General features: G+C 37.3%; 3 protein-coding genes and 1 long non-coding RNA gene across 9 annotated transcripts in view; 1 reads left to right on the forward strand and 3 right to left on the reverse strand.

Moving 5' to 3' along the window:
• LOC120719158 (adhesion G-protein coupled receptor F1-like) overlaps window positions 1-13,706 on the forward strand; it is a 29,522-nt gene extending 15,816 nt beyond the window's left edge. For 2 of the 6 annotated variants that reach the window (XM_040008158.1, XM_040008150.1), the window contains exons 3-13: window positions 4,888-5,000; window positions 5,125-5,343; window positions 6,113-6,316; window positions 6,519-6,647; window positions 6,741-6,919; window positions 9,558-9,734; window positions 9,836-11,209; window positions 11,304-11,345; window positions 11,819-11,869; window positions 11,990-12,056; window positions 12,290-13,706. In XM_040008158.1, coding sequence (XP_039864092.1) covers window positions 4,888-5,000; window positions 5,125-5,343; window positions 6,113-6,316; window positions 6,519-6,647; window positions 6,741-6,919; window positions 9,558-9,734; window positions 9,836-11,209; window positions 11,304-11,345; window positions 11,819-11,869; window positions 11,990-12,056; window positions 12,290-12,348 — 2,614 coding nt within the window. In that variant the 3' untranslated portion in view covers window positions 12,349-13,706. Of the gene's footprint in view, window positions 1-2,995; window positions 4,559-4,887; window positions 5,001-5,124; window positions 5,344-6,112; window positions 6,322-6,518; window positions 6,648-6,740; window positions 6,920-9,557; window positions 9,735-9,835; window positions 11,210-11,303; window positions 11,346-11,818; window positions 11,870-11,989; window positions 12,061-12,286 lie in introns of those variants that run through there. The other 4 variants (XM_040008151.1, XM_040008161.1, XM_040008160.1 and 1 more) reach the window with 4 other exon arrangements.
• Window positions 13,707-16,392: 2,686 nt separating this feature from the next.
• Window positions 16,393-18,803, reverse strand: LOC120719160. Its single transcript, XR_005692629.1, has 3 exons — window positions 17,617-18,803; window positions 17,457-17,508; window positions 16,393-17,096 (listed from the first exon to the last, which is right to left on the reverse strand). It is a non-coding gene; the product is annotated as an uncharacterized LOC120719160 (long non-coding RNA).
• Window positions 18,804-20,201: 1,398 nt separating this feature from the next.
• LOC120719161 (PAN2-PAN3 deadenylation complex catalytic subunit PAN2-like) lies at window positions 20,202-22,975 on the reverse strand. Its single transcript, XM_040008163.1, has 8 exons — window positions 22,208-22,975; window positions 21,970-22,080; window positions 21,719-21,838; window positions 21,497-21,625; window positions 21,184-21,383; window positions 20,750-20,856; window positions 20,522-20,653; window positions 20,202-20,377 (listed from the first exon to the last, which is right to left on the reverse strand). Exons 1-6 carry the CDS (start codon window positions 22,319-22,321, stop codon window positions 20,826-20,828), a joined length of 705 nt encoding a protein of 234 aa, XP_039864097.1. The 5' UTR covers window positions 22,322-22,975; the 3' UTR covers window positions 20,202-20,377; window positions 20,522-20,653; window positions 20,750-20,825.
• Window positions 22,976-23,322: 347 nt separating this feature from the next.
• On the reverse strand, window positions 23,323-25,341 carry LOC120718887 (PAN2-PAN3 deadenylation complex catalytic subunit PAN2-like). The gene is made up of 8 exons (XM_040007614.1): window positions 25,258-25,341; window positions 25,020-25,130; window positions 24,769-24,888; window positions 24,547-24,675; window positions 24,235-24,433; window positions 23,809-23,915; window positions 23,581-23,712; window positions 23,323-23,436 (listed from the first exon to the last, which is right to left on the reverse strand). Exons 1-8 carry the CDS (start codon window positions 25,339-25,341, stop codon window positions 23,323-23,325), a joined length of 996 nt encoding a protein of 331 aa, XP_039863548.1.
• Between the last annotated feature and the right edge of the window lie 424 nt (window positions 25,342-25,765).

Consider the following 25,765-nt stretch of genomic DNA (forward strand, 5'->3'; position numbering starts at 1 on the left):
ATATATATTCACTATATTGCCAAAAGTATTCTGCCTTCACACACATATGAACTTGAGTGATATTTCCCTCTTAATATAATATCGACCAACTCTTTACAGCTATAATAGCTTCAGATCTTCTGGGAATACTTTCCACAATGCTTAGGAGTTTGTTTATGGTCATTTTGGACCATTCTTTCTGCAGCACATTTTTGAGATCAGACACTGAAACTGGAAAAGGAGATTTGGCTCAAAGTCTCCGCTCTAATTCATCCCAAAGGTGTTCTATCAGGTTGAAGTCAGGACTCGATGCAAGCCTGTCAAATATTTCCACACTAGACTTGTTCATCCATGTCTTTATAGACCTTGCTTTTTGCACTGGCGTACAACATGTTGGAAAAGTAAGGGGTCATCCTGAAACTATTTCCACTAAGTTGGGATCATGAAATTGCATAAAATGTCTTGGTATGCTGAAGCATTAAGAGTCCCTTTTACTAGAACTAAGGTTCTAAGCCTTCCTTCTAAATAAAACTACCCCACACCAAAATCCTATCTACACTTGGCACAATATGTTCAGTTAGGTACCAGTTACCCCTGTACAGGAAGTCTCGACCGGATCTGTGTGTTACTGATCCTAGGGATATTATGCTAATAGGTTATCAGAAACTGATCTAAGGCCAAGTCCACACTTTTCATTTAAAAATGCATATTTTTCTCTCCGTTTTGGCCTTCCGTCCACACTGAGACGGTGTTTTTGATCAAGGTAAACTGAGCTTTTTGAAAACGCTCTCCAAAGTGGATAAATTTAAAAACGCCGTTTATGCGTCGCAGTGTGGGCTGCGAAAACGGAGGCTTTTGAAAACGATGACGCATTTTAGTCATATGATGCAGTCATGTGACCGATTCAACTAAGATGGTGGACGGCATTGTACAGCAGTTGTTTGTTTGCTCTCAATTTTGACAGCCCTATTAAAGAATAATATAAGTTTCTACATGCTCCAGAAACCTTCAGATAAAACTCAGCACTTTTCCTCGACATTTTGCCGCGACATTTCAAAGAGCCGTAAAGTAAATAAACGGCAGACGTTTCATGCATACGCAGTACAGAACGTAGCTTTTTCAGTGTGGATGAAAACAACTGAAAACGATAGTGTGGACGCAGAGTGTTTCTAGACATAAACACCGTTTTCAAATTTATCCGGATTAGTGTAGACGTAGCCTAAGCTGGTGGTGAGGAAATTCACGTAAATCCAGATGAGGCAACCCAGGAGCAATCTTAAAGGTAGGCACCTTCAACTGCCACATCTATAAAATCAGTTTTCCTGAGTCATCTATGGACTTGGTGAATAGCAAGGTTAAACTTTAGTGCCCAGGAAAATAGGTCCCAGAGATCTGTTAATTTTAAGAGCTAGAACAACCTGTAAGAAGCATTATGAGATGTGATATTCATACCCTAGTTTTACTTTTGATGCTTCACAAAGAGTTAAAAGGAAAAAAAAGGATTGTCCACAATATTAGACTTTAAATGGAGATTGGCATTTGCTTTGCCATGCCTAATCCTTCAGTGCTCCTCACTTTAAAAACAAAGCAGATGGACCATTTTGAGGAAGAGTTTGCTCTCTAAATGGTTCATCTGCTTGTGACAAAATCCGGAGAGCAGTTCTTTATTAAGAGAAACATCACTTTATACGCTTTCACAAACTTTACTCTCCCCTTTCCCTAGTCCTGTTGAAATCACTTTTGACCCAAATGACACCAGTTGCACCATGCTTAAATCCTTTTTTTACTGTTCATCGTGACCTTTGTACAAAAACACCTCCTATTCATGATGCTATTGCACTTCATTCATTCAGAATCATTACAGAATGATTACTTCCACTTATTTTGTTACATTTATAATCCTGAATTTTAAGAAAATAACCATAGCGCAAACAAATTTTATATATTCCAGAACTCCATACTTTACCAATAATTATACGGCTAAAGATTAAGCACCTTATTTAGACCGACTCAGGCGGATGAGGCTTTGAGGATTTCAGTCTCTTCAACAGTCAGTCGTATACAGTTTTTCTGGCAACCACCAGAGCAAGATCGCTATACAGAGAAGCGTTATTAATCACTCCAGTGCTCTTGAGTCTACTGGCAGCATGCTTTACACCACCACATCCTACACTTTGCATTGCAATTGATGATGTAAGGCTTGGCCATGGAAACCCATTCCATGAAGCTCTCTACACATTGTTCTTGAGCTAACCTGGAGGCCACATGAAGATTAGACAGATTTGTCTAAGTATCTGACAAGTCATTGGCTGTAACAATTGACTCTGCTGAAACTTGGCAACATCTGAGCACTATTTTACATTACCCATCACATAAAATCCCCACTGATTATTTGCCACTAATAATTGTCTCTAGAATATTCAGTACTAAGAAAGGTTCACAGCTGTACCATTCTAGAATTCACTGAGAATGACCCATTTTTTCACAAATGCTAGAGTTCAAATTCAGATTTTATTTGTCACATACACAGTTCAACATGTAGTGAAATGCTTGTGTCCAAGATTTAAGTGGGGGAGTGAAAACCTTTGGCAATATTGTGTATCTAGTGAGCGACAGTTCTCTGTAAAAAATAAATAAAATAAATGAATGAATTTTAAAAATGCATTGCTAATATCAAAGCTCAGAGGAAAGTGCCCTAACTGCTTTGAGCAGATAGGAGGGAAACAGCAACTCAAATAACCACTTGTTGCAACTAAGCAGTGCTGGGGAGTAACGGAATACATGTACCAGCGTTACGTATTTGAAATACAGCATAATGAGTAACTGTATTCCATTACAGTTACCATTTAAAATGATGATATTCAGAATACAGTTACAAATAAATGAATTACACAGCGGTCTTTTCCTGTTTCATATGTTAGGCAATGCCCTCTCTATTTTTGGTAATTCCACGCCAGTGGAAACCCAAACAAAAAATGCATTAAGAGGATCTAATGCCTGGGTCTCAATTTTGCAGCCCATGTCACCCCTACTTGCGCCCTGCATAATGACATGAAGAAATATTTTTCAAAATTATTATTCAAAAAATTATTTAACCCACTGGGGTCGACGGACACGCCGGCACGTCAAAATCGCATGACCAAATTAAGATGAAACAGCAACAAGATGCAGCAACCCAGAGTCTCATTTTCAACCAATACCAATACTTTGTTCAAAAACTTAATGTGTTATTGTATTTCAAATTATAGCTTCATAATGATTACAGGACATCAGACTACTTGTTCTCATTGTTTAGTTATAAGAATAATCACATAGAAATTAAAAAACCTGAAGTTGTGTGTTAATTGACGCTATTTGAACGCGTATATCTTTTCATTTTACATGAATATACTTGCCTGGATATTTCAACAAAAACATTCAACATTCACACTTTCACTCATTCACAGAAGTGCTCTGCCACACTACAAAGGCAATCAGGCAGCTAACTGGGGAAAGGGTAGTGTGCCGTGACTTATGAGATGAAATCTCTGAACACATTTTAATCACCACTATATCACTGTGATTGGGATCACTGTGATCTACATGTGTTTTGAAACTGGGTTTTTGGCGACCTGGTATATGTCAATGTTTCTGTCTGTAGAGCACACAAAAAGGTTCAGACATTTTTCATTGTGCATGGTTGAGGTTTATTTTTTCCAAAGGAAAAAAGGTCTACATATTCAACTTGAACGATAAAAGCAAAGTATCGATCCAATTTCCTTTCCTTCCTTAAACAGCTCCATTTCCTTCCAATTCACCTCTGTGTCAATTTCAAGATCCTGCTTCTTACTTTCAAAGAGCTTCATAACCTCGCTCCTCCATATTTATCTGATCTTCTCCATATGTATGCCTGACTACAGACCTGTTGGGTCTAACACTTAAACACCGCTGGCTCAGAGACCAATCATTTGTGTACGACCACAGTGCTTTTTGTCTTTTACTTGCTGCAAGGGGAGCCTGAGCTCTTCATCTGATCTCAGCCAACTCCAAACTCTGGGACCCCTCTCACAGTCCTTTTATTAACATCAGTATTTACACAAACATCTCATTAATCATGCGACAGATAAGACACCCACCTGTGAACATGTGACGTGTGTGTCTGCGATGTGTGAGCATGTGATGTCACCAATATCCTCAGTCACCCCATATATGGCGTAACATTTTAACGAACCAGTGTTTAGAAAACAGAGCTGAGCATTCTTGCTAAAGATCTAATCACCTTGCTAAAGATCTAATCACCTTGCTAAAGATCTAATCATCTTGCACAATGACAACCATATTGATGCACAATTCTCTAACAGGACTTTTAGTTGTTCTGCCCCAAGACTTTAGATGCACTTCCACCAGCTCTTCAAACTACAAACTCTCTCTGTACTTTTAAAACACGTCTCAAAACCCATCTATTCAGAACTCCATACCCTTTTATACTTGTTTATATACTTTCATGCTTGTTTTTTTTACCTTATGTTTACATTTTGTTTTGCTATATTTTATTATATTGTATTGTTGTACTATTGTAAGGTGACCTTGGGGGTCTTAAAGGCACCTATAAATAAAATTTATTATTATTATTATTGTTGTTGTTGTTGTTGTTGTTGTTAATAATAATAATAATAATAATAATAACTTGATTTTACCAAATGGTAAACTACTAACTTGTAAATTGAAGAAAAATGTGAGGTTTTTGGAGAATTCTTTTTTAAGTTAAGTATAGAGCAAAGCTATTTAGGGGATTGGATTCCAAGTGCTAGTAGACTGAAAATATAAAACTCTGACTCAACTATCATTGACTTATCTGTAGGTGTGAGAGTGAAAATGTACATTACATGCCAGAAATGTTAGCGTTTCCAATCCTTTTCCATATTATAGGAGTGGAAGCACCATCGCTGAATATAATGTCACTGCTCCTACTACAGTCATCCAAACACTAAACAATGGAATTTTTGACCAGCTAGCAAAAATCTACTCTATGATATCAGATGGTAAGCACTTGTCTACATTTGTGATTTTATTCAATTTTACATATATGTTTAATGTCATATCAAAAAACATATGAGATCAGATGATTGTTTAATCATTTTTTTATATTTATGTTCATTTTTAAAGAGCCACGTTTTCTGGATTTTAAAATTGAAGGTAGTGGATTTTGGGAGGATAAAGTCATTATAACATGTGGCCATCCACCATTTGATCTCTTTGGTACTGACTGGAGACCAGAGTGGAGACGTGATGGCAATGTCATAGTTGAAGATGGAGTACACACCATTTCAAAAAACAACAATCACTCAGTCTTATCTGTGTCACAGTTCATTCGTGCTGACAGTGGTAAGAAGCAAACAACTGCATTCCATGGGGAAATTCACAAATCATATACATTTAAAATGCGAGTGCAGTCTCAGCATTTTTTAGTGATTCAGCAAGTGCAATTACAACATTCTGGTTGGCTTAAGGGTAAAACTTGTTTGGTTCAGAAAAAAACATCACATGTATCTTTTATCATAACTCTTTTACGTGGCCTATCGACACAATTTTAAATCTGGTATATAGTTTGAAGTCCGCACTTCTGACCCAAGTTGAAATGGAGTCGCTGGGTCGCTGCAACCCCAGAGGGTTAAGGAAAACGTTGTTACTGCAATGGAGCAATCAATATTAGTGCAGAAGGACTGAAATCATTTGATTTAAATAGTTAAACCATTGCTGTTGCACATACCTTTCTCAAGAGAAAGAAATACCAAATTACAAGTGCCAGTGTAAATGTGTACTTGTGTGAACACAGATGTCAACTAATTCGTATTAGAAATCCTATTTAAATTTGGAAATAAGTGGTTGCTGAGCTCTTAATAATATAACAGTAAAATAAAATGTTGCTAGACAGAGAATGGTATTCTTGAAACAAAATGGAGCAAAAACCCGTTATCAGCTACATTACTGCTTTTTTGTAGGATGTAAAATGAAACACTGAATCTGCATAGGAGAACCAGCCATATTACAACTGTATAATACAGAAATAAGTGACACTGTCAACCCATATATTATTATTTTTGTTTGGCAACACTATTTCATTTATGTATATAATAATTTACTTTCATTCCAGGAAATTATGAATGCAGGCTCATACGGAAAAAGGATGAATCATTTTATCGACAACGATCCAATGGAGCCTTCACACTCAAAGAGAAACCCTTGATCAGAGTGGACCCAATTCAAAAATTTTTGAATTGTAGTGGTCAAAATGTGCCACTAAGTTGCACTGTCAACAGTGACTACAATATTAATTTCACAAACACGAATATTAGCGGTAAATCTGAAACAAAGAATCAACAAAATGCAAATCAGCTATTGGGAAATAATTTCTCTGCTCATCTTGCAATACTTACGTTATTTACTAATATGAGACAAAACTTTTAAAAAACTAGTCTGATTAATATTACATCAGATCTGAATGTTTAGCTTGTATTGCTATTCATATTGACTTTGTTGTTTCTGTGGTTTATCCAAAGGTAAAAAAAGCATTTCCTATCAATATAAAACTGATAGCTGTGCAGACAAAGAGCAGGATACAATTACCTGTCAATCAACTACCTATCCTGAATTCAAAGAAACAATAACACTGAGATTTTACAAAGGAAGTGAGTATTAACACATTATAAAGCAATTTATTAAATTCAGGTTAAAAATTATCTACATTTAATAAGGTCTTTTTTTTGTTTTTGTTTTATTAGATCCTCAAATGTGTGATGATAAAGAATTTGGAAAGGCAGTTAGTGGTTCCAGAGCCAGAATACCCTGTGCAAACAATGAAGAAGGAGAAAAGAGTGCATTGTGCAACATCAAAACATATACTGAAATACGAGACACCTGCATACTGCAACCCATTAAGGAGCTGCTTGACCAGTCTGAGGTGACTTATATACACTGCCATGTTCTTTTTAGTTCTTTGTATTGTGGAAAATGTACCTTACAGATAAATCACAATATTACATATTTTAAAGAGTTTAGAAAGTTCACCTAAGTGAAGCCACAAAAATATTACACAAACCTCTCTTTAAGTTACTCTTTTAATTAAAGTTAATTTGCTATGTGTTTTACTTGACAACTGTGACTATAAATTTCAAAACTAGATTATATCAAATGGTAAGATAGGCTCTTAAATGACTAGTTTTTTCTACTCTACGTTTCAATTTTGCTGATGATGGAAATGACCATGTAATGTAATGTAAAATATAAATGGTTCTCAACACAATCCTGTTGATTCTATTCTGGGCTATAATGGAAGATGAATCCACCTCTCAAATTATTACAGCTCCTTCAACCAGTTTCCAAATGGATGGTATCCTGTTAGACAGCAAAACGATCATGGTCTTAGGATTAAGTGGTGTTTTTATTTCTTGGTGAACATACTTGAGTTTTAGTTGACTTTAGTTTTCTAGTGTTAGTTTCAAGTTCCAGGGCTCTATGTACTACAAAGTAAGTTAAATATATACAGGGATTCTTTCCATTATTTGGATTCAATTGCCCTAACGTCAAACATCGCAACTACTAAGTTAACTAAGTTTCAGCTGTAAAATTAGAGATATAATTCTCCTCTTTCAAGGAACATTTGAATTCTCTCTCTAGCCCAAAATGGTTAAAGCATTACAGTGATGTGAACTGCACATGTTAACTAGTATCTAGTAGAAGCTGATTTTTCTGTCTGTGTTCAGACAACAGTACCTTCTGAATGCGTTGTGCTAACATGATACTTAAAATATCACCATAAAGCTTGTCTTCTCTTCCTTCCGAAAGCATCAGAGCTGGGGCAGGTGCTGTGCCAATGGTGAAAAAAAAGAGTTAAATAAATGTTTAAATTTGCATAACGCAGTTTTAGTTATTATTCTTTCAGCTGGAACCTTGATGTTGTTTAATAGTCTGAGAATAAGTAAAATACAAATACAAAATGTAGGAAATGTAATATTCCCTAATTTAAAGTAACCAATTTATATTGTCCACAAGTACAAATAGATGCCCCTAAATTGTACGTGCTTTGGAGTTTGTATGTGCTTTTGGAGTTTTGGGAGCTGAAAGAGCCGGTTCTCTAAAAGGAGCCGGAAATCCCATCACTACAGAAAACCCTGGTTCACCCCAAAGTTACCCGGATAAGACAAAGTTCTGCTTCATAGTACAAACCTCAGAAAGTTAAAAAGAAAAAAAAAAAGATAAAAAAGGATAACCACTGCACCAAAAAACCCCGCACAACAGAAATTAAAGTAAGCTGCAATGAGTCAATGCTTATCAAGCCCTTTAACTTTGTGCAATACATGTTTTACAGTTTTATACCATTTGTGATGACAGACAAACTGTTAATACAATTTGTGATGACAGACAAACTGTTAATACAAAATAAACTTGTCACCCATTTAATAAAAATAAAACTTGTCAAATAAATAACCAAAAAGTAAGCAGGTAGTTTAAGTTTATAAAGTATGCACACAAAAAAAAACACTTTTTCAATAAATAACCACAAAGTAAGTAAGTAGTGTTTCTTTGTTTTGCCACTACAGCACTATTTACAATTTGTGATCAGAAGACATGGAAAGCACAAATGAAACACGGTATTAGTGATGGTAAATTCGATTCTTTTTACTGAATCGAGTTTTAATGAGTCACTTACCAAAGTGAATCGGTTTTTTAGTCATTTGATTCACTGTGTCAGTTGACCAGAGAGTGCAAAAAATGTACATTTTCACTCAAACTTAATTTGTTTCTCTTTTCATGTAAATCCTACTGCTAAGATGAATGATTCTAAAAGAAAACAACTATTTTATAGAGCAAAAAAGAGCAAAAACATTTCTAAAATTAAGCAATTTCCTATCAAAGTTGCTTAATAAACATTTATTTTATTTTATTTTATTTTATTTTATTAGTATTTTCCTTAAATGTGTTAAATATATATTTTCTCATCTAAATGTCCACTGAGCTGTGAGCCAGGGGGCGGTAATGCGCCTTAACATTGGTTGCCAACCAAGAAGAAGAAGAAGCTGTGAGCCAGGAGGGAGGGGGTGAGCGAGTCCTAAGTGATTCGCTTAGGCAGAGCGATGCTACTGTGAACCGAGGAGCTATTTTCTTGATGTGAGCTTCTACTCAGGGTTTTTTCTTCCAGTTCAGAGCAGAAGTTTTTTTGTTACGATACTGGATGTTGTGTTTTTCTCCACAATTTTAATTATAAGCTAGATACATTGCTGCTAACAGCAACAGGGATGAGTCAGTGAGTCAGTTGGGCTTGTGAATCATGATTCATGAGTCAGTAAAGTGATTCTCGAGTATTGAACGATTCGTTCATGATTCACGCATCACTACACGGTATTCACTGTTCGGTTTATAACTGCAGGCAGATTAAGGTTAAAAGACTGTAGTAAACGTAAGCCAGATTCTGTGAGGATTTCTACAAACAAAAACCTTTGAGATAGGAATTAGTAAATAGGAAGCCCAAGTTTGTCATTCTAACTTAAACATTGAGTTAAATTGTGAAACTAAATACTTTTTCTCTTCAACTCTTGCAGGTCTTGACTGCCACTACACTGCCAGCATTTTTGCAACAGCTCAGCAATGTTACTAATGGGAATTCTGAGCAAGTGGTTAACTCACCTAAAAATATTGATGCTGTTGTTCAAATCCTCAGAAATGTAGCCAACAGAATAGAATTATTCAATATCTCAATCAATGAAAACTCAATGAAGGTACATGCTAGTTTACTGAAGTTTGAGTATTCTAAATAATACATGCTTTTTTTAAATTTTGTATTTGTTTATTCAATCTAATACTTTTTTTTTTACTGTAGGATATCCTGATAACTGCAGGTGTTCTCACCACAGATCAGGCAAGGGACTCATGGAACTTTCTGAACAAAAACAATGAAAGTATCTCGTATAGCATCTCTAACCCTGACGGTGTTAGTTCATCATTATTGCAGTCTCTTGAAATAATAACAAAACACCTTGCCAGTTTCAATAATTCTGGTATTGACACGCCTTTTATCATCTTGAACAGAACTATATACACAAACCCTATCATTGGTGATTTTAATTCTTCAGTGGTGATAGAAATACCACAGAATGAGGGTAAAAATAAGTCAATCACAGTGATAACATTTGCCTCACTGAATAATGTACTCCCTGCAAGAGAAATAGACAATTCATCGATTAAGGTCATCGGTGGCAGGGTTGTACTTGTTCAGTCCAGTGGCCAAATCAATAATATCTCTTTGACATTTGATATTTTAAATGATACACTGAGAGATCCAAAATGTGTCTTCTGGAACTTCAGTCTCCTTAATGATCTCGGAGGATGGGATGATGAGGGCTGTGAAGTGGTAAATACAAATGAAACTGGAACTGTCACCTGCAACTGCAACCACCTGACCTCATTCTCTATCCTGATGTCACCAAACAGTCCAATTAGCCCAATTTTGGACTATATAACCTACATCGGAGTTGGCATTTCCATGGGTTCCTTGGTCATATGTCTCATCATTGAAGGCCTCATATGGAGAAAAATAAGAACGAATGAAACCTCTTACCTGCGTCATGTTTCCATAGTTAACATTGCTGTGTCCCTCCTGATTGCAGATATTTGGTTTATAATTGGAGCAGCCATTTCAGATGCAAATCATAAAAACCACTCAGCATGCACTGCAACTACCTTTTTTATCCATTTGTTCTACCTAGCTCTGTTCTTCTGGATGTTTGCCTCAGCTTTGTTGCTGCTCTACCGTACAACTAATGTCTTTGGTGGGGGTTTGTCTAAAGCATCTATGCTGGCCATTGGATTTTCTCTAGGCTACGGAGCTCCTCTAATCATAGCAACAGTAACTATAGCTGCAACTGCACCAGACAACAAATATATCAGAGAAAATGTAATCTGCTGGCTCAACTGGGATGAGTCCAAAGCTCTACTGGCGTTTGTGATTCCTGCACTTTCAATAGTGCTGATAAATCTCATTATCCTGGTTGTGGTTTTGTACAAAATTATAAGGAGAAGGGTTGGAACAACTGCTGCACAAGCAGGTGAAAAGAGCGTTTTACTGGTTATCGTCAAGAGCTTGGCTGTGCTTACACCATTTTTTGGAATAACTTGGGGTTTGGGAGCTGGACTTCTGGTGCATCCAAGAGACATAGGAATCAATATTGCATTCGCACTCTTCAATTCGCTACAGGTACAAATAAACTTTTTACCTTTTTATACCATAATAGCAGAATCTTTAATCACTGAATCCTTGATAACGGACATTACTCTGTCTTTTAAAAAAGGGCTTCTTTATTTTGGTGTTTGGAACACTGCTGGATGGTAAGGTATGTACAGCTCAATTTTAAATCAAGTTAATGAATAAGTGCTTATTGTTGAATTACTTTAAATTAATGTTAAATGATATAATTTGGTTTAACCAACAAAGTGCTTAATGTCTACAAACCTTTACTGACAAAGGAATATGAATTGTAATAATACTACACTAAAATCCTCTTGTCAAGTCAAACTTCTGCCTTTTAGTGCCATTTCATGGTTTCTCTGTAAATCCATATAAATGACTAATTCAGACTTGATGGTGAAAGTAGCAAACAGCAGGTGGGCCCACACTTCAATAAATAACAGTTATATGTATGTGTTCGTATCCCACACAAGCACACAAAAAAGCAAGATAAACATCACCATAGACTTACAAAAAGATTCCTTTTAGTGTTTGGCTGGGCATCATGAATTAATTTACTTTTACAGCTAACTTGTGCAACTTCCATTGTAGTGTAACACTTGAGATTTCACTTACCAGGTGCGGTCAGCAATATCATCATATGCACGACCGTCCAGAAGTGGGACAGGGGTAAGAACAGTTTTCGTGTTCCTTTTTTCTTTCCTTATTTTTGGATCTCAGCCAACTTGTTTTTTGTTTTGTTTTGTTTTTTCAAATATTGCATGATTTGTTTTTTGTATTGTTTTTTAGAGCACAAGTGCTGGAAACTCATCGTCAAGTGGACTTCGATTTTTAAGGAACTGGAGACGTGGAAGAGGTAAATAACAATGAAAAAATTAACATAAAGATGCAGGAAAAGCTGTGTGTTGTTAGGTGTGCTTGTACCTTAATCAGGCAGTCCAACACAGAAAACAATTGGATGGGTTGCACATTAACACAAATTTATTTTTTTAATTTTATTTATTCATACAATTATTTTACTTCTTACTTCAGTGTCTACTGTGTATTATTTTTTGCCACAGATTAACTATACTGCTCTGTTTTTTTTAGATGGCTACAACATGACATCCAGTGCATCCAGTGATTTCCATTCCGCGAGCAACACATAATTTGTGCAGAAAACTGTGGTTATTCAGATAACCAACAAGAAGTCAGGCTTTTCTTTGTTCCTTTTTTCCATAGTATCAGTGAGTTAATCTGTTGTGTTTTTATTAATAGCTTATATAATATTTAATCCCAGAAGAATTTGGCTTGGTTTTTAAGGAAAACAAATAAAGAAAAATATGTGTGATCACCAAAATATTTTTGAATGGCATAATAAATTTTGGAATTGTAATCAAACTTTAAAAGAAATTATGTCATCTTTGTCATCTTTGATTTTGATTTGCATGCATGATTATCAACACAGCACAGAGCATAGATTTGTAGTTATACTAATAGATTTTTATCAATCTAGAGATGTTTTTAAAGAAAAGAGTTGAGTGTTCTTATATTCTAAAGAGTGAGTAGATTTGATGTCTGATGTAAACATAAGTAAAACATTGTACTCACAATATACACAGAAATACAAACTACCTTTGTTTAAAAAAACGTTTTTGTGTTGGGGACATCTACTGTCTCAAAATCTTGCCGTTTCATTCTGTGTCAGTATGTATCATGGCCCACAGTCCCACAAAGATCCACATGAAAACTGTTAATTGAGCTGTAACAATTTCATTCATTTGTAATTCAATAATTTCTGGTAATTTTTTATTTTGTGCATTTTGTGAAGTAGCCGTGTGTTGTAAAGATGAAACAGATGTCAGGGAACTGTTGCACATTAGGTAGATCTTAATGCTGAAATTTCTCATACTCATGTTAATTTTACCCATTTTTTTTTTCTTTGCAGAACAGATAACTGTTATTCTAATTAGCACCTTCATAATCTTTACTGGCTACTCAAAGATTAACTAAGTATGCTTTCTGTGCGCCTTTTGTGCATTTAATGTGGTATGTTTTTGGATAGCTTTGACATGCCTTAATTTTGATCCTGATTAATAATGTATACAACTAGCTTTCTATTACTTTCTATTACTAATTATGTCCTGAATTTGTTAAACTTTTATTCAGAATTTGGTGATTTAAATCTTTTAAAAATACCAATCTTGTGTCAAACTCCAGCTTCACACACCCTGTTAAACTGGCAGATTTGTTTGAAGTATCCTAAAATCCAAATTCCTAAAACAAATAAATAAATAAATAAATAAAATAAAATAATAAAAACCTGAATTGGAATGACACACAGACGAAGTTCCTAATAGTGGTGTGCGGATCGATATTGAAATATCGATTCTTCCGATACCAGTAATTTATGTTCTAGAATCGATTCTCATATTAAAATATCGATATTTTAGTACTTTGGGGTAAATTTGTAGTGTTTCATTAACAGGAACAGTGGAAATAAACTATATCATTCGGATCGTCTAAATTGGAAGGAACTACTTCCTCTTACGCCTTAGTCATATGTGAAATAGGGCTGGATAAATGTGTCGCAGCCCCTGGCGTGCGCACTCACAGCAATGGCTGAGAGTAAACGGAGTCATGTGTGGATGTATTTTACCTCCACAAACAGCTAAGATGCAGTTTGCGATACATGTGGCAAGACAGTGATGTGTTGTGGCAGCACCACTAACCTCGTCAAACACCTGAGAGTAAATCATAGAATATGATGAGCTTATGTTGAGGCGAACTGAAGAGGAGTAGAGGGACAGACTCAAGCGCAGACCACAAACTCCTTTCGAACAAGAGTGAATTTATTTACAGTGATCTGCCACAGTGCAATATATATACAAAGGTGTTTGGGGGAAAGGGCCAGGGTTCCAGGGTCCAGGAGTGAAAGGGGCCGGAGTCCAGGGGAGGGGGTTTCCACACACAAACAGCTCCTCCTTTCTCCACCACTCTTCTTGCTCAGTCACAGTTGCACAGGGAACGGGTCCGGTGCCGATCTGCGATGCGTTTGTTGTTCTCTTTTGTGCGTAGTAGGGCCGCTTGAGTGGGCCGCCAAACTCGACAACACCTGTGTAAATTCATTTCTTTTGAATTAATCCCTTCTTCTGAAATATAAGAACCTCTCCTGGTTTAAATGGTACTTTGGATTTCCTTACTTTCTGTTCCGCTCCCAACCCCAAATAGATGCTGACAAGCTGACACAGTAACATGGAAGAGGGAAAGAAGTTGGAAGGAAAAAAATAAATAAACCTAATGCCTAACAATGAAAAATGTAAAATAAGATCAACAATAATAATAATAATGATAATAACGGTAAAAGATGAAGCAACAAGTTTTTAGTTTCTTGTTTATTCCAAATGATCATCCAGATGTCTGTGACATGTGATGACAAATACCATAATGTTTGTCATCACATGCTTAAACTCATCATATATTTTTGCATATGCTGAACAGGCAGTCAGACATGCTGTAACTGTGGGGTAGAAAACTGCATGAACACCATACGGCAGGGGTCTCAAACTCCAGTCCTCGAGGGCCGCTGTCCTGCAACTTTTCCATGTGTCCCTGTTGCAACACACCTAGTAGGTCATTAGCAAGACTATAGAACTTGACTGCATGCTGAGTTGGCATTTCAGCCATTTGATTCATGTTACACTAGCTCATGAGTGAATGAACATGGTGCAATAAAAGTATTTTTAGAAGTATATGTTTCCAAATACATGCATTTACTTACTCGATGTCACAATATTTCTGAGAGCTTGTTTTTAAGCCTCCCAATTATCAGTATTGTGATCACACTATTGCTTTAACATTATTGCGATTACTCAACACATTCATCCCTGACCTCCTCATATCCAGCTGAACAGGATTACTATACTCTGTGTAGATTTACACATTCTTTCATGGAACATTGAAATCCATTGTGTTGTGTAGATTTTCAACATATCTCCTGGATCATTACTAACTGTATGTTTGGTTTTACTTGTAGAGTTGTTGGTAAGACCAGACAAGGAGTGTAACTGTCCCTGAGACAGTTAAAATAAAGTTGGTTATTTCATGTTTCTGTGATAGATTCATGCTTAATTTAGTTCATTTATTTATAAGATAAGATGATAAAAGTGTAACATTAATTAAAAAACATGTCTAAAACATGTGATTACAAAATATGGGTTCGTTAAATATGTAAAGTGCTGTAAAGTTTGTATGAGGTAAAGTTTGTAATTGTCACATGACCAGAGTTTGGTTGAGAGCACAACCATGGCATTGTGGAGCTAGCATGGATACATGGCTACAGATGCATCTACAGCCTCAACGTTAATGTTATTGTGCATGTGGTCCAAGAGGCGCACACGGTATGGTTTCATGTATATTGTTTGTATAATGTTGCATACGTGTTCTACACTGGTAATGAGAGGACATTTTTGTGATATCCATTATTGTGCATTTTTTCTGTTCTGCTTGCACAAGACTGTTTATGGACACTGATATGAGACTGATAAGCTCAAAACATTTATGTTGTAAACTTTGTGTTTCTTCAGTTTTCACGGTGTCTGAAGACAATAAGAGTGTGAGAGAGAGAGAGAAATAAATTTCCGTAGACATCAGTATGATGCGTGGCCATTCTTTGTTGGACCCCTGTAGTTAAAACGAGCTCGAACAATTTCATTTTATGGTTCCCAAAACAAAACAAGCCGAAAAACAATGAAAATAATGACATAAACCTTTAAAAACAACTGTGTGGAAACGGTAAGAGTGTGCAGATCATCCAGCAGAGGGCACCATTATATCAAAAAATCTTTCAAATGTGACTTAAAGATTTATTAACCCTCTCAGGCTCAAATTAAGTTTTTGTTGCTAATGCACAAAAGAATACCTGCAGTGGTACTTCTGAGTAAAAAAAAAAACTCATAAAATATGTATGTGGGGTAATCAGGTTGTTAGCTTTTACTTGTTGCAAATCTGCAACGCCTGCCTTGACAGGGTTAAATGAAGCACTTCTATTAAAGTATAGTTACTACTTTTCAAAGGTGGTGGCTGTAAATGCTGCACTTGAAGCACAGTCCTTACCAGTTAGGGCATTTTAAAGATGTCGAGGTGAAATATAGAGGACAATTTTTTCAAACATGTTAAATGTGTCATTTATAGAAGAGAAATGACAGCTTTTGAAAAATTAAAAATCGATCCGAATTCTGACAAACCTAAAAAAATAAAATAAAATTCAGCTGGAAAATGAACAGTGCAACAGATTTCACAGAATCTGGCGGAAAAAAACAAACTAAATTCATTGTGGTTGGAATCTGTTTTAATCAAGATTTTCATGGATTCATGCACATTCTCCACTTCCTGGTATCAAACAACAAACATTTTACAGTGCTCAGGATGACTTCATTTACATGCAACAATTTTGACTTTTTCCTTTTTTTAAAAACAAAAACAAAATGCTTCAAATTCATATTTTGAATGATCACTTTCCCCCCTGTAAACCTCTCTGATATAAAACGCTTACATTTAGATATGATAAAAACAACTGAGTCACTGACTCAAAGCAAATAACTATAAAATATGATACAAAATAAGCAGCCCGAGCATCTTCAGGTCATGGTGTTGCTCACAGTCCCATCACAGAGGGAATCACAGCAGCACCTGTGGATGGATGGAGAGTGCATTCAGTCCACTCAGATGGACCATCTTGCATCCGAATCCGGGACTTTCCAGTTCAGCTGGAAGCCTTTGTCATAGACTTCGTAGAGCACCTTCGTCACGTAATGATTCCCTCCTTCCTGATACAGCTCCAGGTACTTCCTGTAAAGCTTCAGGGCCGTGCATGAGTCCTCCGTGCTGTCGTGGGTTTCTCCCTGGATGTTGAGGCCTGTGGACATGAAAAAAAGGTCAGGAATGATTAAAATGAAAGTGTTCAGCTTCAGATTACAGTGTGGATATGAGGAATTAACACTTTAGCTTTAATATGTGCACTCAAAAAGGCCTCTAAATACTTTGTTGTTTAGATTTAATTCCAAGATGGGTTTGATGACAACTAAAACATCATGAACTATACTGACTTAATACTGAATACTTAACTTAATACTGACAGTAATATGAGCGGATTATCCAGTTTACATATTTGGATCCTAATCCCTCTCACTGTAATAATGTGATTTAATTCGATTACAGACTCATATTTGGATTATTTGGATTTGATTTTTGTTTTTTTTTATTTCTACTAACTTACCAAGAAAATACCAAGCAAGGAATTTCGTGTCGATAACTTGATCTTTGGGAACCTTAAGAAACAGAAAATAAAAAACATTAAAATCAAAGCACATCTGTAAAAAACACATCTCTAAACTATATGAACTAATTTGAAATTTAAAACAGATGAAATAACGTACCACTAAAATAATGACACGAAAGTCATTCTGCAGGCCGTGGCCGACGAAGCGAACTCCTGCATCGATGAGGAAGCGTAGCTTCAGGTAGGTCGACTTCAGCGTGGTCACGTGCTTAGAGGATACTGTGGCATCCAGGTCTCCAGGTTCGATTCCAGAGTATTTTGTCAAATAGTCGACCACCTGGAAGAACAAATTGACAAGTTAGCGGGTGGATCCTTGAAACATTATATATTAAGCAATACAGTTAAAAATCATACACAGAATGCATATATCCATATTTCGCAGACATCAATATAATACTACCCTTTCACCCATGTGCCTCAAATGTAAGACAGAAATTGGTACCCTAACTCACAGCTTCTGGTCATGTTTGAAATTGCAAGAATATTGGTCTAATGTGTTATCTGAAATGGAGAAGATTTTCGGTTGTGAATTGGAGATGGACCCTCTGTCTCTCATACTGGGCCTCCCCAGCCGGCGATTAATATCCAAGAATAATAGGAGATTGTACTGTGTTCTCACCTATGCGGCGAGGAAGAATATACTACTCCAATGGATTTATGAAAAAGCACCAACTATTAAAGGTTGGCAAAGAGTAGTGTTGGATCTAGTGCCATTGGAATATCTTACATGTGTACTGCACTCAAAAACAGATCAATTCTTTAAGGTGTGGGAACCATACTTGAACTATGTGGAACCTGATGTTTCTAATATTATGTTACAAGGATTCTCTTGAGTGTTAAAACTGCAACGTACTACTGGGACCACAGGTATTGTACTGTATTGTATTCTCTCTTTATTTATTTATTTATTTTATTAGATGGAACTGAGCTGGTGTTCTGTGCTTAGTTATCAGTCTGTTTGTTTTTGTTTTGTTTATTTGTTTTTTGTTTGTTGTTTGTTTATTTGTTTATTTATTTATTTATTTTATTTTTGGTTCTGAATTGTACACTTTATTATGTTATGTAATTATGTACTATTTGTGAAAACAGAGAAACTAATAAAAAAAAAAAGAAGAAACATTATATATTCATTCTTTTAGGTCATTGTGGTCTTTTCTCTCTGCAGCTTCTCAATTGCTCCTGAGTGGAGATGTAGTCATCGATGAAGGGGACCCCCTCGTTGGGCCCCTGATCCCTCACACAGGTGATCCTGGCCACAGACATCTGACTGGGCGTGATGGTCGATTTGGTGCCGTCGTTATGCAGCACTGCTTCCTCCTGCAAACGCACACATTCAGGGGTCAAATTTGTTTTAAATGCATGAGTCAGATTAGCTGAACTACTGAAAATGTGTATTAGGAATATTTAAAATTGTTTTTGATCGTATATTATAATTAATGATGGTATCATAGCCAGACTTACCTCACTGAGCTTTACAAACTCAGCGTCCAGCCCCACCAGGTCACCAGCCTGCGGCATCTCACTGACTGTGAGTGGGATGAAAGTGGCGTCTGTCTTGCTCTGCTTCTCAGTCCGATATAAGTCAGATTTGACTTCAGACTGATTGTGCTGACACTCACTGCGGAGGTCGTATTTGGTGTGGTAGTTTCTCTTGGCGTAACACAGGATGGCTGGCACAACAGTTTCAATAGTTTGTGGGATTTCTGGGTCCATCCCAGGAGCCCACCTGTTGAAAAGAAACATGTTTTAGATCGGTGGACAAGGAAGAGAAAGACGAGAGAAGTTGGGAAGAGGCTCCACAAAGGAGATGGAAAGAAAATAGATGGAACAGAGAGAAAAGACACTAAAATTAACTGGATCACCTGCCAGGGGAAAAACATGCAAGAAGAGAACAACAAAGCAGGGAAACTACAGCAACAACCAACATAACCGTACATTACAGTGAATGCAAGACCAACAAGTTCAGCTCAGTTTTGCTGTTCCATAACTGATCACAATTATTCCTGATGAGCAGAAACAGAGAGACAGAGAGGGAGCGCAACCTTTCGATCATTATTATTTCGATCCCTCTCTCATATTCAAAACATCAATGAAAGAATATCTGATTGGGACCTGATTGAAAAGCTGAGTAAAATGAGAAATGTATAAACAATTTGTTTCATTGTGCATATGGATGAAATATAATGTAGATAAATGGGACAAAGGTTGAACTGAATGTTAACATTCATCAGATCACAGCTCAGGTTGTGTCAAACCAGCAAGTAAAAACATTTTTGAGACACTAGAGGATGTTACCCTTCAGAGGTCCTAAATGTACTAAATGTAATTGATAAATATAAGTTATTAGCCAGTAAATGACTTGGCAATGTTCATGTAATACAAATTTATGTATTTTATTTTTCCTGGAGGGCAACAAGATGGCAGCTGCAGTGTAAGTCAGAATGTGAAATAAAAGATCAAAGAAGACTTAAACAGTATTTAAATATTCAGGCTTTTTCAACATTTAGAAAAATTGTGTTTGAAATTCAAACTAATCTGCTGCACACTTTCTCTAACTCTGCTGCCACAAGGACAGACACAGGAAGTCGCTCAAACCACATGAAACTAATCTTTATAGTATTTGTTTTCTTTTACTCCAGGAGCAAAAGATGTTTTCCAAAAATGGGACAACTGTTGTTTAATTTTATGGTTGGTGTCGTCCTGAGAGTCGTTGAGCTTGTCTTTGTTTTTAGGGTCACAGGTTTCAAGCTGGTAATCAAGGTGTGAATCAGAAGGGTTAAATGAGCCCCGCCTGGTCTCCAACAAGCCTGCCCCATAAAAGTCGATTTGGTGCCGTCGTTATGCAGCACTGCTTCCTCCTGCAAACGCACACATTCAGGGGTCAAATTTGTTTTAAATGCATGAGTCAGATTAGCTGAACTACTGAAAATGTGTATTAGGAATATTTAAAATTGTTTTTGATCGTATATTATAATTAATGATGGTATCATAGCCAGACTTACCTCACTGAGCTTTACAAACTCAGCGTCCAGACCCTCGGCCTGAACCTTCCAGAATTCGGCCTCTTTGCTGCTGTTCACCTCACAGTTTATCACCAAAACATCTGGGAGACGTCGAATGTTGCGTGTCTGCACCTACAGTGTAACACAAAGAAATGATTACCCTGCACAACAGGTAACAATCAACCATAAATGAATTGTCATTATGAGTGAATGAAAGCTGTAACTCACTGTGGGCTGATACTTGTCACAGTTTCCACACCATGTGTGAGATCTCTGCTGCAGGCAGATGCTTTTCTTCAGGATCTCAGCAAAGTCGTGCTCCTTTATTCTTTCTCCTGAAGTGTCAAAGTACAATGAATATCAGTGTATACATCAAGTCAAGCAGATATTTCCCTCTGCTCATTCAAAAACTAAATTCATTCAAACCATTATGTAATCATTATTAGTTCAAGCTTCAAAGACAGAGTAATTCACAGTCACAGATATCCATGCTCTCAGTGCTCTCTAATGACAGAGTCGCCAGAGGAGCCCAGAGAACTGCAACACAAACACAAATCACAGTTTCAGAAACCAGAAGGAAAACTCTGCATTTATAAACAAACATAATGATAAGACTGGGACAGTGTCCAGTAAGAATGCAGGTCAACAACGATGTGTTTTACCTGCTCCTGGTCGTCCTGTAGGCCCGTGGATCCTCCTGCTCCTGTGTCTCCTGGAAGAGCTGGTACAGGATGAAGTGATTCCATCTCTGGATTAAGCGACCTAGCTCGACTGTTCCTGTCGTCTCCTCACAGTTTGAGAGGATCAGGCCCATCTCTTTGGCTTCAGGGACGTTTCGAAGTGCTCTGAGGAAGTTGCTGGCCTTAAGGAAGAAGACATTAGAGGTTACTTTGGGCAGTCACAACAAAATGAGATTTCAAAGTAAGAGCCTTGCAATCCCCAACAGATTGAAAAAAAAGAAAGAAAGAAACTTACCTGACATGGTTCTCCTTGTGACAAATCCAATATGTGGAAGAGGAAGCCGAGTTCACAAGCCAAACAAAACTCCTTGTGGCACAAATGATTCTGAACAAGGCAGCGAACTGGCTCCAGGAAGTATAACACCTAAGATGCAAACATAAAAGACCCATGGAACATTTGACAAATTGTCTCATATTAAAAATTAAATGTACACATTGTGAATCTTCAGCTTCTTACCTGGATCATGCAGTTACAGTAGGCGTTGGGAATCTGCGGCTCCAGGCCAGCAAACAACGTCCTGTTGTAATGTTTGAAGTCAAAATCTTCCCGTCCACGTTTAGAGTATTTAATTGTCACCTGAAGCACAACAAACACATCTTCGTCACATGTTTTGGAAATCAAAGCTTGTAGCAACACTCTAGAAATTGTTACATCTTAAAATTAACTGTATCTCTATGAACACCAGGGTGAAACATAGCAAATCCAACCTTTCTGTACTTTTCGGGAACAGTGTGAAGGAGCGGCTCTTCATCACTCTCTGTTGGAGATTCAGGCACGTGGTTGTAATAACCAGGTGTCCCTTCTTTATTTGCAGGGACCTGCAAACAACAAACAGGGAAAAAAAACCTAAAATACACCACGTGGAGATGGGTTTAACTTTTTTTGTAAATTTATTACAATATTGTAAAAATGACAGTTTAAAAGAGCAACAAGTTTTTTACATACCTGGTTACAGGGGCAGGCGGAAGGATTTTCCACATAATTGTTGAAGCCAACAGTTTCAATAGTTTGTGGGATTTCTGGGTCCATCCCAGGAGCCCACCTGTTGAAAAGAAACATGTTTTAGATCGGTGGACAAGGAAGAGAAAGACGAGAGAAGTTGGGAAGAGGCTCCACAAAGGAGATGGAAAGAAAATAGATGGAACAGAGAGAAAAGACACTAAAATTAACTGGATCACCTGCCAGGGGAAAAACATGCAAGAAGAGAACAACAAAGCAGGGAAACTACAGCAACAACCAACATAACCGTACATTACAGTGAATGCAAGACCAACAAGTTCAGCTCAGTTTTGCTGTTCCATAACTGATCACTATTATTCCTGAAGAGCAGAAACAGAGAGACAGAGCGGGAGCGCAACCTTTCGATCATTATTATTTCGATCCCTCTCTCATATTCAAAACATCAATGAAAGAATATCTGATTGGGACCTGATTGAAAAGCTGAGTAAAATGAGAAATGTATAAACAATTTGTTTCATTGTGCATATGGATGAAATATAATGTAGATAAATGGGACAAAGGTTGAACTGAATGTTAACATTCATCAGATCACAGCTCAGGTTGTGTCAAACCAGCAAGTAAAAACATTTTTGAGACACTAGAGGATGTTACCCTTCAGAGGTCCTAAATGTACTAAATGTAATTGATAAATATAAGTTATTAGCCAGTAAACGACTTGGCAATGTTCACGTAATACAAATATATGTATTTTATTTTTCCTGGAGGGCAACAAGATGGCAGCTGCAGTGTAAGTCAGACTGTGAAATAAAAGATCAAAGAAGACTTAAACAGTATTTAAATATTCAGGCTTTTTCAACATTTAGACAAATTGTGTTTGAAATTCAAACTAATCTGCTGCACACTTTCTCTAACTCTGCTGCCACAAGGACAGACACAGGAAGTCGCTCAAACCACATGAAACTAATCTTTATAGTATTTGTTTTCTTTTACTCCAGGAGCAAAAGATGTTTTCCAAAAATGGGACAAACTGTTGTTTAATTTTATGGTTGGTGTCGTCCTGAGAGTCGTTGAGCTTGTCTTTGTTTTTAGGGTCACAGGTTTCAAGCTGGTATCAAGGTGTGAATCAGAAGGGTTAAATGAGCCCCGCCTGGTCTCCAACAAGCCTGCCCCATAAAAGTCGATTTGGTGCCGTCGTTATGCAGCACTGCTTCCTCCTGCAAACGCACACATTCAGGGGTCAAATTTGTTTTAAATGCATGAGTCAGATTAGCTGAACTACTGAAAATGTGTATTAGGAATATTTAAAATTGTTTTTGATCGTATATTATAATTAATGATGGTATCATAGCCAGACTTACCTCACTGAGCTTTACAAACTCAGCGTCCAGACCCTCGGCCTGAACCTTCCAGAATTCGGCCTCTTTGCTGCTGTTCACCTCACAGTTTATCACCAAAACATCTGGGAGACGTCGAATGTTGCGTGTCTGCACCTACAGTGTAACACAAAGAAATGATTACTCTGCACCACAGGTAACAATCAACCATAAATGAATTGTCATTATGAGTGAATGAAAGCTGTAACTCACTGTGGGCTGATGCTTGTCACAGTTTCCACACCATGTGTGAGATCTCTGCTGCAGGCAGATGCTTTTCTTCAGGATCTCAGCAAAGTCGTGCTCCTTTATTCTTTCTCCTGAAGTGTCAAAGTACAATGAATATCAGTGTATACATCAAGTCATTTCCCTCTGCTCATTCAAAAACTAAATTCATTCAAACCATTATGTAATCATTAATAGTTCAAGCTTCAAAGACAGAGTAATTCACAGTCACAGATATCCATGCTCTCAGTGCTCTCTAATGACAGAGTCGCCAGAGGAGCCCAGAGAACTGCAACACAAACACAAATCACAGTTTCAGAAACCAGAAGGAAAACTCTGCATTTATAAACAAACATAATGATAAGACTGGGACAGTGTCCAGTAAGAATGCAGGTCAACAACGATGTGTTTTACCTGCTCCTGGTCGTCCTGTAGGCCGTGGATCCTCCTGCTCCTGTGTCTCCTGGAAGAGCTGGTACAGGATGAAGTGATTCCATCTCTGGATTAAGCGACCTAGCTCGACTGTTCCTGTCGTCTCCTCACAGTTTGAGAGGATCAGGCCCATCTCTTTGGCTTCAGGGACGTTTCGAAGTGCTCTGAGGAAGTTGCCGGCCTTAAGGAAGGAGACATTAGAGGTTACTTTGGGCAGTCACAACAAAATGAGATTTCAAAGTAAGAGCCTTGCAATCCCCAACAGATTGAAAACAAAGAAAGAAAGAAACTTACCTGACATGGATCTCCTTGTGACAAATCCAACATGTGGAAGAGGAAGCCGAGTTCACAAGCCAAACAAAACTCCTTGTGGCACAAATGATTCTGAACAAGGCAGCGAACTGGCTCCAGGAAGTATAACACCTAAGATGCAAACATAAAAGACCCATGGAACATTTGACAAATTGTCTCATATTAAAAATTAAATGTACACATTGTGAATCTTCAGCTTCTTACCTGGATCATGCAGTTACAGTAGGCGTTGGGAATCTGCGGCTCCAGGCCAGCAAACAACGTCCTGTTGTAATGTTTGAAGTCAAAATCTTCCCGTCCACGTTTAGAGTATTTAATTGTCACCTGAAGCACAACAAACACATCTTCGTCACATGTTTGGGAAATCAAAGCTTGTAGCAACACTCTAGAAATTGTTACATCTTAAAATTAACTGTATCTCTCTGAACACCAGGGTGAAACATAACAAGTCCAACCTTTCTGTACTTTTCGGGAACAGTGTGAAGGAGCGGCTCTTCATCACTCTCTGTTGGAGATTCAGGGATGTGGTTGTAATAAACAGGTGACCCTTCTTTATTTGCAGGGACCTGCAAACAACAAACAGGGAAAAAAAACTTAAAATACACCACGTGGAGATGGGTTTAACTTTTTTTGTAAATTTATTACAATATTGTAAAAATGACAGTTTAAAAGAGCAACAAGTTTTTTACATACCTGGTTACAGGGGCAGGCGGAAGGATTTTCCACATAACTGTTGAAGCCAACAGTTTCAATAGTTTGTGGGATTTCTGGGTCCATCCCAGGAGCCCACCTGTTGAAAAGAAACATGTTTTAGATCGGTGGACAAGGAAGAGAAAGACGAGAGAAGTTGGGAAGAGGCTCCACAAAGGAGATGGAAAGAAAATAGATGGAACAGAGAGAAAAGACACTAAAATTAACTGGATCACCTGCCAGGGGAAAAACATGCGAGAAGAGAACAACGCAGCAGGGAAACTACAGCAACAACCAACATAACCGTACATTACAGTGAATGCATGACCGACAAGTTCAGCTCAGTTTTGCTGTTCCATAACTGATCAGAATTATTCCTGAAGAGCCGAAACAGAGAGACAGAGAGGGAGCGCAACCTTTCGATCATTATTATTTCGATCCCTCTCTCATATTCAAAACATCAATGAAAGAATATCTGATTGGGACCTGATTGAAAAGCTGAGTAAAATGA

This window comes from Simochromis diagramma, unplaced genomic scaffold, assembly GCF_900408965.1.
Source record: "Simochromis diagramma unplaced genomic scaffold, fSimDia1.1 OVJJ01000545.1, whole genome shotgun sequence".
Taxonomy (NCBI): domain Eukaryota; kingdom Metazoa; phylum Chordata; class Actinopteri; order Cichliformes; family Cichlidae; genus Simochromis; species Simochromis diagramma.

What these genes read in the sequence shown, in the direction of transcription:
- LOC120719161 (XM_040008163.1), bottom strand. Translation starts at nt 22,321, where the DNA reads ATGTTTCTTTTCAACAGGTGGGCTCCTGGGATGGACCCAGAAATCCCA. An exon ending in CACAAGGAGAACCATGTCAG is followed by an intron (nt 21,384 to 21,496) that starts GTAAGTTTCTTT and finishes TTCTTCCTTAAG; the next exon opens with GCCAGCAACTTCCTCAGAGC. An exon ending in TACAGGACGACCAGGAGCAG is followed by an intron (nt 20,857 to 21,183) that starts GTAAAACACATC and finishes TTGACACTTCAG; the next exon opens with GAGAAAGAATAAAGGAGCAC.
- LOC120718887 (XM_040007614.1), bottom strand. Translation starts at nt 25,341, where the DNA reads ATGGACCCAGAAATCCCACAAACTATTGAAACTGTTGGCTTCAACAGT. An exon ending in CACAAGGAGATCCATGTCAG is followed by an intron (nt 24,434 to 24,546) that starts GTAAGTTTCTTT and finishes TCCTTCCTTAAG; the next exon opens with GCCGGCAACTTCCTCAGAGC. An exon ending in AGTTTGTAAAGCTCAGTGAG is followed by an intron (nt 23,437 to 23,580) that starts GTAAGTCTGGCT and finishes GTGCGTTTGCAG; the next exon opens with GAGGAAGCAGTGCTGCATAA.